Raw genomic sequence first — 19,417 nt, 5'->3', positions numbered from 1 at the left:
TTCATCTATAGATTGCATGGAGATGGTGGAGATACAATATTTTCAAGCAAACTATGTGCTGCATACTAAATGGAAACATTTCCATCACATATAAACATGTGTGCTATATGTGCATATTTTCACCATTCTATATAAAATGGCTGTTTTTTTCTCCTAATCTTAGAAGGAAATTTAAAATGACAAGCCAAATTCAAATTTATCTCCACATTTTCTAATAATTTGTATTTAAACCCTTTACCAATATAAATTAATAGCAGCAGTAGCAAAATAGAGATACAGTTAAAAATGTCACTATGTCAATTAACAATGTTGTTTTTATTAATTACCAAAAATACAGTAATATGCATTTCTTTGGCATTCTATATTTCCCACAAACACACAAACTTCTAGAAAATTCACTATAAAGCAGCTTTCAGATAAATTGTTACATCTAAATTTTAAAATACTCTTTAAGATTTCTTTCATAATTATCTATGCAACAATTCCTGATTTTAGTTAAGAAATAGGCAAAATAATAGGCAAAACTAATCTATGCTTTTAGTATATTCACGCAAAAACTTGTACACAAATGTTCATAGCAGCATTATTCGTAATAGCTCAAAAGTGGAGACAACCCAAATGTCCATCAACTGATGAGTAAATAAACAAAATGTGGTATACCCATTCCATGGAATATTATTCAGCCATATAAAGAATAAAGTATTGATACATGCTATAACAGAGATGAACACTGAAAACAGTATTATATTAAGTAAAATAATCCAGACATAATAGGTCACATATTGTATAATTCCCTTCATATGAAGTATGCAGAATAGCCAAATCCATAGGTACAGAAAGTAAATTAATGATTTCTAGGGGATGGAGGATTGCTGCTTAATGGGTATGGGGTTTCTTTCTGGATAATGAAATATTCTGGAAATAATTGTGATGGTTCCACAATATTGTGAATGCACTAAAAAAAAACACTGAATTATAAAAATGGTTAAAATTGTGAATTTTATCTGAATAATAATTTAGAAAAACAAACAAAACCCTTAATCTATGGTTTTAGAAGACAAGATAATATTTCTTGGTTCATGGTAGTAGAGAGACTGGAAGAGGACATGAGGGAGTTTTTAGATCCTGGTAGTACTTTACTTCTTGATCTGGGTAGTAATTACAGGGATGTATTCACTTTGTGAAAATTCACATAGCTATATATCCTTATGATCTGTTTGTAAATATATGTCATGTTTCTATTAAAAATATAAAAAATAATACATTTTACAAATAAAATGCTCCACAGCCGGTTATGAATCAATATATGGTAGCTTAAAAATTAAAGCAAGGAATGATTAAAATATACAATACAGTTTCAAAACTGATAACCTATAAGTTGTTATCTGAATGTTTATTGAATGGAACAATGCATCAATATTGCAAAGGAAAATCAAATAAAAAATGAATTATCAACTTTAAGGGAATGAATCAAATACATTTATTTTTAAAATACTTTTTAAAATATTTGGAGTAGAAATAGTTGAAAGCACCAAACACTTAAGATTATCTGTCATATAAAATAATCCACAGCATCTAATTTGACCACATTTTGGCATTTCATAGGCAGGTCTAAATTTGGAAAACTTTTCATTTCTATCTTCATGGAATTTCTAAAAGCCAGATGGTATCAGATAGACAGGTGACCAACATTACAATAACATCTATTTGAAGGTTTTACATTGCTAACTGTAACTGGAAAATACTGGGCGTGTTTCAAAATTGCCATTGTACTTTTATACAGATTTTGTAGGCCAAACACACTTAGGAAAAGCCAAAACATTTGGGCTAAAGAGCAAACTTAACCTTTTCTCTTTTTTTTTTTGTTTAAATTTTTCTCATCTTCGTTTTTGGGAAGAATTTTCAATGCTTTTTTTAAATTGAGGTAACATTTTATCTTTGAGGAATTTTTTGCCCCAGAAGAATTTAAGGTGAAGGACGACCAGAATCACTTTGCTAACAAGATGCAATACAATGAATCTTTACAATATTCAGTAGATTTGGTACATGGATTTAGTAGTGAAAAGGACTATTCAATACCTACTATAGATACAGAAAACAAATTGGTGGTTGCCAGAGGGGAGGGAGGTGGAGGGTCAGGAGAATTGGGTTAACGGTATAAAGAGGTAAAAACTTCCAGGTATAAGGTAAGTAAGTCACGGGGATGTAATGTATAGCATAGGAATATAATCAATAATATTATAACAACAGATGGTTACTAGACTTATTGTGGTGATCATTTCATAATGTATAAAAATATCAAATCACTATGTTGTACACCTGAAACCAACATAATATTGCATAATACTGTCAATTATATTCAATAAAAATTAAACGTAATGCAAATCAAACAAATTTTTTCAGGTCTCACCTAAAGAAACACTCAGTGCTAGATATAGAGTCTTCTAAAAACAGACTATAATATGCTATAAAATATATATGATTAATCAGCAAGATTGATAAATACAAAGTTTGATTTAATAACAGAAATGAATCTCTTTTTCCCAATGAATTTGTCCTTCATTCCTTTCCATAATATCTCTCTGTTATCTAGGAAAGTAGTACATCTAGCCTAGATTTCTCCATTTTCAAGGTAGTCAAATTCTTAAAGTTATAATTATAAATACTTATTTTAACAATACTCCCAAGTCCTACTGCTTCCTAAGTACACAAACGACGACATACTCATGGGAAAGTTAATCTTCAAATAAAAATATAGAAAAACAAGTTTTACTTAACATTTCAGAAAGTGAGAAAAAATAATAAATATATGACATCTCTTTTTTCTATTATCATGTCATGACATCTGATACACTTCTTATTGATGTTATTGCTAATTAAAAATAAAATAATAACAATTAGCTCTAAGAAACACAGGAAAATTAAGGTGACTTTAAGGGGGAAAAATATTTTATTTCCTTAGAAACATCAAGCGTTAAGTTTAGCATTAAGTAACTAATGCCAACATGAATCAGGAGGAAAAAAAAGTATCTGTCCAGCAGTACATATTCTAAAATTGGAACTAGCCTGGAATGAACTGCTGCTCTATTCACTGAGTCACTGTCGGTAGAATTTCCACTTTAGCTCTCTGTTTTGGCTAATTTCCCCACAAACAGATATGTGACCAACTTCCTTCTTCCACATCCAGCATAATATAGTCTCATACTTCAGTTATGTCTCTCCATCGTAAACAGGAAAGGGAAGTAGGTCCTGATAAAGATTGATAATTTCTTGGCTTTATTCCAAAGTGAGGATGCCTGAGAGTTGAAATGTCTTTGTTTTTGCTACCATTTGTAACTCATTTGCATCTTGGAAACATACTGCTGCTTGTCACTAAAGAGAGCTTTATTTTGCCATGATGGACTTTTTCCCCTTTCCAAATGTATTAAGCTACTTATATTTTATTAAGAATCTTAAATGCTTGCTTGATGACTACTCTGACCCTCACCACATAACTGATGAAGTCTCAGGATTCTCTATGCTAAATTCCAGTTCTCAGTCCTAAATATCATATGAAATCTATATATTCTTCTTTTCAAATAGTGTACCTATATGAAATACTTCCTAATTAAAGTCCTTGTTTTCCCATTTCGGCAAATTAAAATTTGCTTTTGTGTCTAATATAAGGAAAGGTCATTTTATTTAACTTAATACTATTTATTTATAGTCTATAGTTTTCCCTTTGAAAATAACGTATTTATCTTATATGATTTCCAAAAGATCACTTTCAGATATAACATTACATCCAGGATTCAATCTAGAATAAATAAAAATAAAGCATAATTTAAATTTTATTTACCAAAGGATTTTGCTATAATTATTTAAGTCACCACTCAAAATTCCATTTAAATTTTAATTTAGGATAGTTTAACCTAATTGCTATATCCCAGATTAAATTTTAGATTCTTAGAATTTTTTAAATAGCTTTTGATAATCTGTGCATTGAATTTTTCCTTATCCCAATTTTTAGTCCATGCTTTGAAAATGACAGCTGCTATTCAATTTAAATCTTTATTACTCCAAAATATAACCAATTAGGACTTCATTATATATTATTTTTCATTGCTTGAGTTTTTGTTTCTCTGTCTAAATAGTAATGTGTGTGAGCATAAGGACAGGAGTTGTCAAATAGATGCTCAAAAATGTTTGTTTGAATGAATTGATAAAATATACTTTTGTTTTAAACCTTACATTGTCTCACACAGAGTAGGCACTTAACAATTACCAGCTGTTTAATAAGCTGATAACAATAAGAGATATTCCTAAGGGCTTCACACTTTATTAACCTTCTTAAGAATCATTGTCTTGCTTTGTTTAAAATAATGAATTATTTTCTGTAGGCCAACTGTTTTTCACGTCCATAAATGTCAGCAGGAAATTAGAATGAGGTGAAGTGTTCTGTTGACAATGCAGGAAAGCAAAATTCACTATCAAACAAAATGTAATTGCTAGGTAATTATTTATGCTACTTGTTTATCTCACATTTTCTTTGGACTCCATTCCTTGAGTTATCACCATTAGTAGTGAGGGTAACAATAAAAAGGAGAAAATATGTTAGGGTATGTAGATAACAGAGAATGTAATTCCTATGACTGAGTTCATATATCATGTTAGTTAATCACAGAGGGGATTATAAGTAAGGAGCCCCAAGGATCACATGGAAAGTCGTTTTGGGCAATCTTAGGCCTATCTCTTACAATATGAGAAAAATGTAGGTAAAATTCAACCTAACAAGGGTTATATTGAAGAACTATTGAAATTAATGACTAGACTAAACAGCATCGCCCAAATTCTGGAGAAATGATTTATTATATTACTAAGTACCACATAAAATATTCATTGAATATATATAGTAGGGAAGAGAGTAGTAGTAAGAAAGAATTGTTAGACTGAGGTGACATAGCTCATTTTAATGCAGAGTATCCTGGGAGGGTATTGTATGAGGTTGAAGAGGCCCGTAAGTACTTAAAGATAAACAAGAGTACTAACACTGAACGTGAATCTGAGAATATATGAAGGAATCAAGGGAGATGATACGGCCCACACGGTCTAAGGGTGTGTATAATCCACGATGTGTATAGTTCAGTCAAGGATAACTGATTTATCACTTCCCAATGAATTAAATATGTCCTAAACTAATCATCTTTCAGTATATATTCCTGAAAAGGTTATAATACCCAACCTTTTGTCCATATTAATGAAATGTAATTTTTAGTTTCCAAAAAATATCCTTAGAGTTATTTCTGATCTTCCTTTCTTTTTCTGATGGATGTCCCATATATTCAATGAGTCACCAATTTATATTTCTCTAATTTAAAAACAACTCCAGTATCTGTCTTTTTCTGCCATGACTCTAATTCAAGCTTTCATCACAGAACCTTGAAATTATTACAATAGACTCGTAAATGATTTTCCTATCTCCCCTCATCAAATCCACATTGTACATATACACTATATTAAACTTTCTACATAATCTTCATTTGATTTCTTAAATATATTTACTGATTCTTAACCATGTCCAGAATGAAGTCCTATCCACTGCAAACGGTTTTCATAGCTCTTCAGATATTGACTCTATCATTAGCAGTCTAATCCTAACACTTAGCACTTACCAAACACGAGCCCTGCATTTGAGCTAGGTTATCTTTCCCAGTGTTGTGTGGCCAATTCCATTTCAAAATCTTTCCTTGTGGTTTTTCACCCCTGGTTGGAATTCTTCTATTCTCTTATCTATGTAACTGAATGTAACCATCCATTAAAGCATAGCTACTGCCCCTCCTTTTCCTCCAAGTCATTCATTTGGTGTCTGAAAACTTGCTTGCTGGTATTGTTTAGTTGTGAAATATTTCATGTGCATTCCTATGTCCTCTCTAAAATTAAGATGCAGTTCACATTTTATTCCTCCTATCTATATTCCTGGTACTCTTCTACCACATATTTTGTATATAGTCAGTAAATTAAGTTGAAATATACAATGAGGTCCCTAGCTTAAAACTTGTTACCAAATTGATTCAGATTTGAAAAATATAAAAAAATTTATTTGTAATGAGTGATTTGCTTTTAATATATTGTTGCCTTCTGACAAAGTGTTTAGATAATCTGTTTTCTACATTCCCAACACACATTTCGCTTTTTAAAAAAATTGGTAAGCAAATATTTTGTTCAAAAGAAAAATATACATAAATTTCAGGTCAGCCTTATATTTCACTTATCATTATTATTAATATTTCATATGAGCTGCATCTAAATTAGGTTAAATTCAGTTTCATTATTACCAAATCATCAAGTGGATATGTTTGATATTAATAATTACTAAGGGATTACAAATATTCCCAAACAGGGAATTAATCAGTGCTTTATCTGGAATCAAGGAATAGACGTAAATATCCTGTTACACTAAAGTCTTCTCTTATTTTTACTGGATGGGAATATGAAGAATTTAATCAAGAAAAAAAATGATCCTTATATTCTATCAAGTTTCACTTCCATTATTTAAGGCTTTCAGTTATGTAATACTATAATGAGATCACGGTAATAATGTCAAAATAAACATATTTTAACTCATGATGAAATGTTCAACAGAGTCCCCTGGATGTGAACCTTCCTGCAAAACGTTTTGTTACTGTGTTTTCAACTGGCAAAATTTTAATAAACCAAAGACTGAAGAAGCACAAAAAGCAAATGAGATAACATTAAATCATATCTCATTTTTTAAAACGGCAAATTTATGCCAACACTAACAGAAATGTAACCATTATGGTTGTATTGACACTTCTGATTGTAATTTCATGCCATTTTCACCATCATGTTGGGATAACAATATTGAAAGAGCAATCTTTTGAACAAATTGACTGAAAGAAACCATGTGAGCCTATAAACAATTTCAGATTTTTATCAACAAAAATAAAATCTGTTCTTTGACAATTCCACAGAATGTAACAAAAGTATATTTTGTGGTAGTTTTTAATGAGGGGTTAGAGAAACAAAGTAACAGGATTTTAAAATATTTTTCTGGTCATACATATTAACAGATGCCTATGACCTGCATGTTCATCTCAGGTACTCTACATTCCTATCTGTAGGAAAAGAAGAGTAATTTATTTAAGAGGACTTAACTAATGACAACACATTTCTAAAATGGACTTAAAATCTTTCCAAAGTGCTGAGGGAGAACTGTTAAATGGTTAGAAACAATCAAATTCTGACCATATCATTGGATTACAAATTTTTATATACTTTTTGCTTTTTCAATGAATGAGTACAACCAATTTAAAAATTAGTACAGAAGCATTTGAAAATGGCAAATTGTAAAGTGCACTGCCAAAGTGCTATAATTGTTATCCACAAACGTACATACAAACAGCATCGAGTTAGAATATTTCAGAGCAACTCATAGTGTTTGCTAGAACTACATGGTGAAAAATTTTGGAAAAATAGAAAAAATACATGTCTCACTAAAATCTTACATAAAATATCCCCACTATTATTTGGTTAATATATAAACACACTGAATTCTAAATCCAGAAAATAATTTCTGAATGCACACTCAGACTTGAAGTAAATACTGTGACTGAAAAACGAGCCATGCGGAGAATGGCTGAGAGATGGTGACCATGAAAATTACTTACCTAATTGAAAAAAAAGAGATCAACACAAGGACTGATGTGCACATGCTATAGAATAGGTTGGAGAGGGAGCAGAGCTTGCAGATGGTAACAGACATGAATTAAGGTGGAAGAGAAACAAGTGGTTATAAACAAAAGTGATCAAGAAACTCAGAAGAGTAGAATGAAAGTTGAGATATATATATATATATATATGTATACACAGATATATATACATATATACATGTTCAATTAATAATTACTAAGCAAAATTCATTTGTAATGTGAGTTAGGTAAATTTTAATATGACCTACAATTGAAACTTTGCCACAATTATCTCACAAAATTGTGAGGAAGAGATATAACAATTGTGAAATTGCCACATAAATTGTAAAATGCTATACTCATGTAAGACAATATTACTCAAAATGCAAATAAAAACTCTCATTCCAACCCTGACATAAGGCAAACAATGAGCTCTCCAGGGCAGAGAGGTGAGAAAATCTTACTCTGGTCCATTCCCAGATTTTCATGGAACCACAAGCTCTCCAGTCATTCTATGGGATGGTTTTGCATGCAGAGCAAAAATACTATAACTTGGTCTAATGGACATGTTGGCAAAGTCACATGAATTGCATGGAGAAAAATCATTAATCTGTAGAAGAAACAGATTCCCTTTCCTGCTTCTCAGTCTGCTTAAAGCTCTACTTTTTGCCACAAGTATGATATTAAATTAGACTAAACTTTTATTTAAGAAAGGGAATAAGAGGGGCAGGTAAGGTGACAAAAATTCACTAAAACATAACAAAATACACAACATTTTCCCTCCAAAGCTAATTTCTAAGATAGAAAAAGATGTCTGAAATGCATCAGGTATGTGGACATCACAATGACAGCTTTACAGTTAGGGAACTGAGGGTTAGTGAGAGGAAATGACTTATTTAAGGCCACTTATTCAACACCACAATGTCAGTATTTCTGGGTCTGAGTCACATTAAGTCCCTGGCACGTTCACCAACACAGCCTTTCATCAAAAATAGAGACTAAAAGATAAACATGTAAAAAGAACCAACCCAAATGTTCAGCTTTCTTCTTAGTGCCACTATTAAATTTTAGAAATATTTCAGCATTGTGTAAAATTTCCATTAAATTGTTAAGGTTAAACACTAGTTCCACGTTCTCTGATCATTAATTCTCAATGCACTCTCCATCGTTAGGAGCAAATACAACAGTTAATCATCATAAAAGGTCCTAAAATATTCAAGAGCACAAAATCATGAAAACAGAGCTGAAATAACCTTAGAAACGACCTATTCAAATCACTTGATTTTATAAATAAGGAAATTAAGGCTCAGATACGTAAGTGACTTGCTCAGGTACACACAACTTGTCCCAGTTCCAGGCTCAAGATCACAATTTAAATCTCCAAAATTCTAGCCCAGGGCTCTGTTCTTTTTCAAACCTGTAAGAAATAACTGCATTTAAACATTTAGTCCAGAATATTCTTAAAATTGAGTATCATCAATAAAAGTAAGCCATGTGGCAAGGAATGAATAGAGTTTAGTTCATACCAAAAATGAGCTGCCAGTCACTGTGATAAGGTCTGTTTCTTTCTGAGACCCATGGTTTCCTGCTGGATTGGAGAATCCAAACTGGGTTTCTTCCTCCTGTCCAAAGAAGTCGGAGCCAGGATGTACACTCCATTCCGTTTTGGTTGGCGGAAGTAGTTCTGAGACACTGTTTTCACAAAGGGTGCTTGAAGGAGTCAGAGCATCTGTGTCTACTGTTAGCTTGCTGCTGGGGGTCAAAGCTTGGGGCTCTTGACTCGAGTTTTTCATAGCCAAAGAGCCCAGAGATCCCAAGGACCCCGCACTTAGACTTGAGACGTCATCCATATCTAAGGGGCTCTGCTGAAAACCGGCAGCTGTCGTTCCAAAAAAGAGTGAGGTATCCAGACTTTGAGGAAGGTCGCTGGTGGCCATCAAGGCCGGAGGGTCCACAGCCTGCCCTAAGGAATTATTATTATTGGCAGGGAGGTTCCCTGCCAGAGTTGAGTTCACAGAAGCCACATCAATAGTCAGGATTCCAGAGTTCACCAATGCCGTGTCCAGCACTGCAGCAGAACTATTACCAGGCACATCAGAGAAGAGAGACACTAGCTCTGCATCACTGAGGTCATTCTGCCCCTGGCTGGTAAGTTCACTGCTAGGCGTAAGAGAATTTGCAGCTTCTAGCTGAGCTAAGAGATCCTGGCGGAGGTTGTGCCTTTTGGCCATGTGGGTCTTCATGCTATGCTTGGATGTGAAGAGTTTATTACAAGTGGAGACCGGGCATCGGCTTTTCCAAGTGTCCACATCCTGCAAGTGTTTCTTGGAGTGAATGTAGAGACTACTGCGAGCAGAGAACCTGGCACAGCAGCCTTCCACAGGGCACACAAAAGGCTTTGTACCCAAGTGGGTTATGCTGTGGCCTTTCAGGTGTTCGGCCCTTGTGAAAGATTTCCCACAGCCTTCCACAGGGCACATGAACCTCCGGTCATCGTCGTGCTTCCTTTTGTGCCTTAGGAGTTTGGACATGCTGGTGAAGTTCCAGCCACAGCCCTCAAAGTCACAAAGGAACGGTCTCTCGCCGGTGTGGCTCCGAAGGTGAATTTTCAGCCGACAAGCCTTGTCGTACTGTTTGCTGCAGCCAGGAAAGGAGCAGGAAAAGAGTTCCTGTTCCCTGAAGTGGGCGCGGTTATGAGAAAACAGGGCACTCACTGTGATAAACGTCTTCTTGCAGCCAGAAAACGCGCACTGGTAGGGCCTCTCAGGCTCGAAGTGGCTGCGCTGGTGGGCACTGAGCTTGGCTTGCGTGGGGAAGGTCTCCTCGCAGACCTCGCATTTGAATGAGTTCTCCTGCTCGTGGCCCTTCATGTGCGCTTTGAGGTTATACACGGTGGTGAAGCTCTTGCCACAGCCCTCTGCCGGACAGCCGAAGGGCCTCAGTTTGTCGTGCGACTGCAGGTGCCTTTTGAGCTTGTAGGAGGTGGTAAAGGTCCAGCCGCAACCGCCCAGGGGGCACTTGAAGGGCCGCTGGCCCTGGCTGCTGCTGTGCGTCAGCAGGTGCACCTTTAGCTGGTGCTTCTTGGCGAAGGTTTGTCCGCACTGCGCCTCAGGACACAGGTACAGCACCACGCCCTGGCCCGGGCCGCCGGGCCCGCGGGGGCTCGCAGCAGCAGCCGGGCCCTCTGCTTCCTCCTCAGGAGCAGGGGCGGGCGCGGGTTCGGCCCGCTCCGCCAGCAGGAGGTCAGGCGGCAGCTCAGGACAGTCGCCAGGCTGCGCGGCGTGCGGGATCCCCGCTGGCGGGACGATCAGACCCCCGGGCTGCGGGGCAGGGGCGACCCCAGGAGCCCAGGCTGGCGGTGGGGGCGTGGCCAGGGTGAGGACGCCGTTCTCGAAGCGCAACAGCAGGTTTTGGTTGTGAATAGTGACGGTGCCCGCGAAGGCCGCAGCGGGGCCCAGGCCTGGGGCGGGGATCGGGGCCAGCGCCGGGACTGGGGCAGGGATAGCGGACAGGCTACTGGGGCCCAGGCAAGGGCGGCCCTCGGGGTTCGCGCCGCTGTCGTCCCCCTGGAGCCGTGGGCCCAGCCCGGCCTCCTCCCTCCACACGGGCCCTGCGGCCTGGCCGGCGCCCGCGGTCTCTACGTCTCCACCCACCGGGTCCAGCAGCACCAGGAAGAAGTCATCGCTGCCGCTGCCGCCACCGCCGCAGCTGCCGCCACCACCGCCACCGCCGCCACCAGCGTGATCGGGCCTCGGCGCCAACGGGCTCGGGCCCGGGCCCGGGCCGGGGGAGGCCGCGCGGGCCTCCTCACGCCGCCGCCCGGGCCCGCCATCTTGGGGGCCCCGGAGCAGCAGGAGGCGGCGCGCGGGGGCCTGTCCGGCCCGCGGGTCAGGACCTCCGTGGATCCGGCCGCCACCCCCGGGGCTGCCAGCGCCGCCGCCCTGTCGCGTCCCGCGAGCCGGGAGCAGCCTCGGGATTTCCATCTCCGCGTCCGTGAGGCTCCACTGGAACCAGAGCCGCGGAGGAGGCGCGACCCCGCCCCCTGCCGCGGGCCCGAACACGTTCCTGAAAGAGAAAAAAAAAAAAATGTGCAATGCGCAGAAACTGGCCCTATCAGATATTAAAACGTGTTTAACGCCACCGTGATTTAAATATTCTGGTAACTGGGCTCTACAACAGAACAGAAAGCCCAGGGGCAGCGCCTGGTATTCAGAAATAAGTTCCACGTTTAATATTAGTAAGAAATCAAGGAAGTCTTCCCAGGTACAGGAGAAATGACCTCACTCAGTAACTGGTGCTGGAATACCTTAGATATCTATCTGCTAAACGCAACCTCACTGTATGTACTAAAGTAAACACACCCCCAGCCCCTCCCATTGCTAAGTATGGTGATTAGTGCTTCTCAGGTGCGAAACAGTGTTTACTGGATGGCTGGCTGGATTGATAGATGAGAAGATGAGAAAAAATTCCTGAGAGAATACACTATGTGTCAACATTAACCTACCATAGTGCTACCAATTCCTACTGAAAATGATGTCTTTTAAAATTTTTTTCCTGGACAACTTCCATATCCAGAACTGTCTTGAGCAACGTCCTCAGGAAAATTTGTCGCACAGTTAAATTTTTTGTCCTGCTGATGCAGAGATTAGAATGAGTTAGAGGTGGGGCCAGAACGGATTAGCACTGTTCAGCCTAGAATGCAAAGCTTGGAGGATGAAACAATTTATATTGAAATCTGGAAAACCCAACCCACTCCTGGGTTCTCCCTATAAGGTGCACAAGACGAGATGTACCAGTTAAGTGGGACAAGGTTAGACCCTAAGTCACTGCAATGGACTCTTCTGAGAAAAAGGCACAGATGACCATGCCCAAGAGCCCCATTGAGCCTGCGTGCAGTTAAGTGTGGTCCCCCAGTCTCACTGTAATGGATTTGGCCACTGATGGCTAATAATGCTCTTGTAAACGATGATGATGATGGTGATGATGATGATGATGATGATCCAGTTTGTCTGTCATCAGTGAACTGGGAATTGATATAAATATAGGCTGAATTATCTGGCAAGAGAAAGGCTTGGAGTGATATGATGGGGTATCTATAGTTTAAATAATCCCTTCTTTCCTCTTCTTTCAATGATAATGGGCACCTGCTGATCTCTTGATTAAAAGATCAAGTTTTTCGTCCATAGCAAATCAAACCTCATCCAAACTTCTACATCACATATTTTTCTCTGTATTTCATTTTTTGGAAGAAGTATTTTTCAAACCTGAGATATAGAGGAGTGCATAAAATATATCTGCCAGGTTTAGATGATTTATAAAAGCAAACACCCATGTAACCAGGACCGAGATCAAGAAATAGACCATTGCCAGCCTTCCAGAATACAGCCACTGTGTTCTTCCCAATTGCAACCCACACCCTCCCCTAAGGATATAGTCACTATCTTGACTTTGTGATAATCATTTCAGTGCTTTTTTTGATGTTTTTTAATACAACTTTTGTATGCATTCCTAAACAGTACAGTTTATATGAAGTTAGATCAGTGGAATCATACTGCATGATCCCTTTTATGGCCTGCTTCTTTCACTCTGTATCGTATTCATTTGAGAGACTTATCTGTGTTGTTCATAGTAGCCATAGATCTTTTGTCTCCATTGTTGACTAGCATTCCGGTGTATGACTTTAGCAAAGTGATTATGATACACTGTTACCATTCTACAGTTGATGGACACTAGGGTTGTTTTTAGTTTGGGACCATTATTATGAACAATGGTGCAATGAGCATTCTTGGGCATTTTCCATGGGACACATGTTTAAAAGTCTCTTGGGTATACACCCAAGAACAGAATCACTGGCCCATAGAGTATGGATATCTTTGGCTTTTCTCAATGATGCCAAATTGTGTTCTGTAGTGGTTGTACCAATTTACAATCCCTCTAGTGACAGAGAGAGTTCCTGCTCCTGCACATCTTCATCTACACCAAGTATTGCCAGAATTTAATTTACCTTTTTTACTGCTGCTATTAATTTTTTGCACATGCTCATGTTTATGAGCCTTTTGGCTTTTCTCTGCTGTGAAAGGCTTGCTCATGTTCAACTGTTTCACCATTTTTCTATTCTATTTTCCATCTTGTAGTTACTGATCCAATGTGTTATTTATGTGTTTTCATTGTATTTTAAATTTTTTTGAGGGGAGGAGGTAATTAGGTTTATTTATTTTTAGAGGAGGTACTGGAGATGGAACCCAAGACCTTGTGCATGCTGAGCCTACACTCTACCACTGGAGCTATACCCTCCCCCGCTATTTATGCATTTTAAATACCAGTCCATCAGTGATTATATGTGTGGCCAAAATATTCCTTTGCTTTGTGTTTGTATTTTCTCTTGCTTTATGCTGTGCTTTGTGACAGAAGATCTTAATTGTAGCACAGTCCGATTTATCTTTTTTTTATAGTTAGTTCTGTTTTGTTTCAAGGAATCTGTCCCTGCCCTGGTGTTGCTGAAACACTGCCTACATTCTCCACTTACTGAATTGAGACTCAAGGACAGAATTTTGGATGAAGTAGGTGAGGCAGCTTTATTCCTTTGCTAGGCAACGGAGGTCTCATTGGGCTAATGCCTCTAAGACTAGGAGCCTGCTGGGGAGAGAAGGCAGGGGATTTTGTAGTAAAAGTTCAAGAGTTCAAGGGGTGGAGCTAGTTTCCGTAGAGTTCATATACATGGTAACAAGTTGTTGCAAGATTGATCTTATTTTTACAGATGCAGTGGTACCTTCCCCTCTGCTTGGTATGACGCTCACCTCTGGCTTTAAGACTCTTGCTACTCTTTTACCTAAAACAAAGTTTGCATAGGAGGTAGGTCTGTGGGAAAAAGCTCTAGAGAAAAACTTGTACGGTTTAAAGTCAAGTTGATAATGCTTTTTGCCTTTTAAGTAGGCTGAGGCCTGGGATCTCCTGCTGCAGGCTGAGGCCTGCAGCCCAAACAAAAGGATACAGGGAAACCACAAGGGGCCAAAACAACTGTAAATATGCACAGGTGGGGCGAGTTATGAACAAGATGCAGAAAACATGCAACTGCCTTTTCTGAGGTGTCGAGGTCAAGAGGATGGCACTGAGGGCAAAAGCAGGGCACTGAACATGATCCTCACATGCAGCCCCACAAAGGGACTGGGCAGACAACCCACACCTCCCTCCTCTCCAGCCTAACCCTGGTCAGCAATAGGATAAGGAAAATCTTTTAAACCATTATACAGTTAGACAATTACAAACACCATTACAGATATCAGATGGTCACTGATGACAATATGGTCCTGTTTGGTTACAGTTCACCTCTTTTCTTTGATACTCCCCCATCTTGAGGAAAAGCAGGTGCAGAACAAGAGAGGTCAATCATAAACTTGACAGAATAACTTGATTTTAGTTTCCGTGTGTTTCAATAGTTCCCCAACTCTTTGAGGGAATGGGGGTGAAAACTGCTCTGGTTACTTCCTACTGAAATGGAACATAGTCCTGCCTAATTTGGGGAATGGATACAGAGTTGGAAATAGTCCCAAGTTCCAAGATTAGTATTAATATTTTGTATTAAGTAAACATTTTTCTCTTTGTTTTGTTATAGCACCTAGACAACATTTGAAAATTAATAGACATATTATAATGAGGATAATAGTCAAAATGCATCTTTATAGTATTTCTCAAAACAGTCCTCCTATTTTAGATGACACCAGGAAAATAGGTTTTGGAGTTTTTTTTTTTCCCCATATTTATTCAGTAACCAAGTAGCTTTTCAAATTCTATATTTAGGTTTTAACTTTTCTATAGGTATTAATTATATATAACAGCCACTACACATAAGTCTTGGCTGTTAATATCTGATCTAAAGCAATTTCATTGCCTAAAAATTTAATAATTATGAGAGGAGACCTTGAAATCATAAAGACACTGTTTTGAGAATGGCTGGTGGTGTCCCAAGTCTGACATAGCTCAGAAAACTCAAGTACTCAGCAATACAGAAACTTGCCTTAAATCACTTCCTAGTTTTATCTTGGATGTTGAAACACAGATACTTCATTCTGACTTTCAAGTGCACTTCTCTGTTTAACGGCAAAAGAAGATGTACAATGCATGTCTGAAAGGCTAGAAAACAGGCCACTTTGGTCAGCGAAGTTTAAGTTAAACCATGTGTAAGCCAGAATGACTTCCCTATACCTCAGTAAGATTTTTCCATCATTTCCTCTTTTGATTGCAAATCCTTCAACAGACTAGAACATATCTGTCAAAGTCAGGGTGGCCATCACTTGCCTGCCTTGGGTCTAGATCATGTTCCTCAGGCCTGTTTCATGTTTGCCTAATTATCCACATTGGGGGAAAACTGATCTTTGATCTTTTCTATTGTTTTTTGATCTCTACTTTATTCATTTCTTCTCTGAGCTCTATTATTTCCTTCCTTCTCCTGACTTTGGGCTTTGTTCTTTTTTTGTCTCTGATTTTCTTAGTGGTAAATTAGGTTGTTTATTTTGCTGTATCCCTATTAATTTCCCTCTTAGAACTGCTTTTCTTTCATCCCATGGGCTTTGGGAAGTTGTGTTTTTATTTTCATTTGCCTGGAAGTATTTTCTGTTTTACTCTTTGATTTTATAATCGATCCATTGCTTTTTTGTTTGTTTGTTTGTTTGTTTTAGCAGAATGTTGTTTAGTTTCCACGTATTTATCCATTTTCCGTTTTAATTTTTCTAGTTGTTTTGTATTTTCATATTGTTGTGGTTGGAAAAAATACTTGATATGATTTTTATCCTCTTAAATTTGTTGATACTTGTTTTGTGGAGTATTATGTAGTATATCCTGGAGAACAGTCCATGTGCATTTGAAAAGAATGTGTATTCTGTTGATTTTTGATGTAATGTTCTGTAAATATCTATTAAATCCAACTGGTATATTGAGTTTTTTAAGACTAATGTTGACTTATAGATTTTCTATCTAGATATTCTGTCAATTGATGTAAGTAGGCTATTAAAGTTCCCTACTATTACTGCATTACTGTCAATTAAAATCTTTCTGTCTCTTATTACTTACTTTATATATTTAAGTGCTCCTGTATTGGATGCATATACTTTAACAAGTGTAATATCCTTTTGTTTTCTTTTATTGATCCCTTTATCATTATATAATCCTTGTTTATCTTTTATTGAGTCTTTGTTTTAAAGTCTATTATATTTGATATATTACTACCTCTGCTTTCTTGTTGTTTCCATTTGCATAAAATATCTTTTTCCATCCCCTCACTTTCAGTCTGTGTGTGTCTTTAGCCCTAAAGTGATTATCTTGTATGCAGCATGTTGAAGGGTCTTATTTTTATATCAAATCACCCATCCTATGCCTTTTGATCAAAGCATGTAGTACATTGATATTTAAAATAACTATTGATAAGTAGGTATTTACCATCATTTTATTACTTGTTTTTGGTTGGTCTTGTATTTCTTCTCTGTTTATTTTTCTTCTTTGTGCTTCCCATTGTGGTTTGATGATTTTTTTAGTATTATGCTTGGGTTTCTTTCTTTTTGGTTTTGTGAATCTATTGTAGGTTTTTGATTGGTGGTTACTATGGCAGTTATGTGTGTTGACCCAAAATTATATCTACATGATTTAATATGATAGTCATTTAAGTTCAAACACATTGTAAAAGATCTACATCTTACTCCCCTCCACCATTTTTTGGTGTTTTGGATGTCATATATTACATCTTCATTCTTTCCCTTTCTGTTTATTGAAATTAAACTTGCTTTAATATTTTTTCTCTTTTTAGCTATGTACTGGTTTATTTAAGTGATCTTCAATCTTTCCTGTATATTTGCCTTTCTGATTGATATTTTCTCTCTCCTATAGATTCTTACTTCTTTTTCACTTAGAGGAGATTTTTAAACATTTCTTTGAGGATAGGTGTAGTATTGCTGAATCATTTTAGACTTTGCCACCTGAGGTGTTCTTTACCTCCCCTTCCATTCTAAATGATAACCTTGCTGGGTACATATTCTAGGTTGCAGGCTTTTCCCTTTGAACACTTTAAATATATAATGCAAGTCCCTTCTGGCCTGCAAATTTTCTGAAGAGAAAGCATCTGATAGCCTTATAAGAATTCCTTTGTATATGACTCTTTTATTTTTCTCCTGGTGCCTTTAGAATTCTCTCTTTATCTTTGACTTTTACCACTTTAATTATAATACATACTGGTGTTGGTCTGTTTGGGTTTATTTGTTTTGTACCAGGTGTGCTTCCAGTACCTGGATATCTGTTTCCTTCTTTAGGTTTGGGAAATTTTCAGTAATAATTTCTTCAAATATACTATCAACACCCTTTTCCCTTCTCATTCTGGAACCTCTGTAGTATAAATGTTGGCACACTTGGTGTTATCCCAGAGATCTCAAATATAGAAGGCATTTTTAAATGTGTCTCTCTGTCTGCTGTTCTAGTTGAGTGATTTCCATTATTCTGGTTTCAAATCACTTATGTATTCTTCTGTGTCATTTAGTCTGCTGTTCATTTCTTCTAGTGTTTTTTTTAAACTAAGATATTGTCCTATATATTTTCGATGTGATATTTTTTATGCTTCTTAGTTCCTTATAAAATCATCTGTGTTTAGAATAAGTCCCTCCCCTAATTCAGTTAGCACTTTTATTACTAATCTTATGAGTACTTATCTGATAAATTGAAATTGCTTATCCCGTTTCACTATTTTTTTCAGAGTTTTTCTCTTGTTTTTTTTTCAGTTGAGAATAGTTCCTTTCCCTTTTAATTTTACTTAACTTTCCCTGCCTCTATGAATTTAGGTGAAACTATTACCTACTATGGTCTTGAAGGGTTGTTCTTATGTGGGAGTGTCCCTATGCAGACTGTGTGTGCCCAGTGCATTTGATGTGAGGGCTGGATTTGATGTGGATGCCAGTTTTACATTTTTCCTTAGGGTATACTGCCTGCTATCACCTTGGTAGATTGTGGGGCTGGTCATGAAAGAACTAGAGCTTGTTCAGAGTATAAGGTGGGACTACCTATCTGCTTAGTGGCCATTATCACCCTGTCATTGCCATGGTCTGATCCAAAGTTACTGGAACAGAGGCCTTGAAGTTCAGGCTCAAGCTGGCTCTCTTTCCTTTTTGTGTGGTTTTCTCTTCACCACAATGGGACATTTGCCCCAAAGGAGGGGACTGCTGAAGCAAGTGGAGTTCCTGTGCATAGAGTTTCAATGCTCTGCCTGTGTAAGTGACTACATCTCCACTGTAACCCATGATTGTGTATTTCCTCTGTTGTGGCTATCCAAGATCTAGTCCAAGTTTGTGGTATGCAGTGAACAGGGGTGGAGCATTTCCTTGGCTTGGGTTGGAGCATGGAGCAATGTGGTCACAGGATTTCTAGCAACACTATTGCCATTAGAAGTCTGAGCTGCTTCTGGTGTGACACTTGAAAAGTTCCAACAATGTCCACCATGGTCTCACCTGGGATTTGCCTGGGGCCCCGGGTGACCGCTGCATCCCTAGATCAATTCTTTTACCAGGTCCTGTCCACCCTAGACCCAGTGCCAAGTTGTGGCATGAAGTGAACATTGCCAGAGTATTTATTCAACTGGGACCTGGGAGCATGATGAGATTGTCACAGGAATTCTGTCAGACATGCCACTATCAGAAGTCTGGTATGCTTCTGGGATGCTTCTTAGTTAAATGCCAGTAATATACACCATTTTCCTA

At 37.8% G+C, this 19,417-nt stretch overlaps 1 protein-coding gene across 1 annotated transcript; it reads right to left on the bottom strand.

Annotated features, from left to right (window-relative positions):
* Positions 1–296: 296 nt before the first annotated feature.
* LOC105082482 (zinc finger X-linked protein ZXDB) lies at positions 297–12,745 on the bottom strand. The gene has a single exon (XM_010972046.3). The coding sequence runs from the start codon at positions 11,669–11,671 to the stop codon at positions 9,209–9,211; it is 2,463 nt and encodes an 820-aa protein (XP_010970348.3). The 5' UTR covers positions 11,672–12,745; the 3' UTR covers positions 297–9,208.
* Positions 12,746–19,417: the final 6,672 nt, after the last annotated feature.

This window comes from Camelus bactrianus, chromosome X (assembly GCF_048773025.1).
Source record: "Camelus bactrianus isolate YW-2024 breed Bactrian camel chromosome X, ASM4877302v1, whole genome shotgun sequence".
Classification (NCBI taxonomy): Eukaryota; Metazoa; Chordata; class Mammalia; order Artiodactyla; family Camelidae; genus Camelus; species Camelus bactrianus.
The sequence above is the reverse complement of the archived record's forward strand: the minus strand, read 5'-3'. Positions and strand labels throughout refer to the sequence as shown.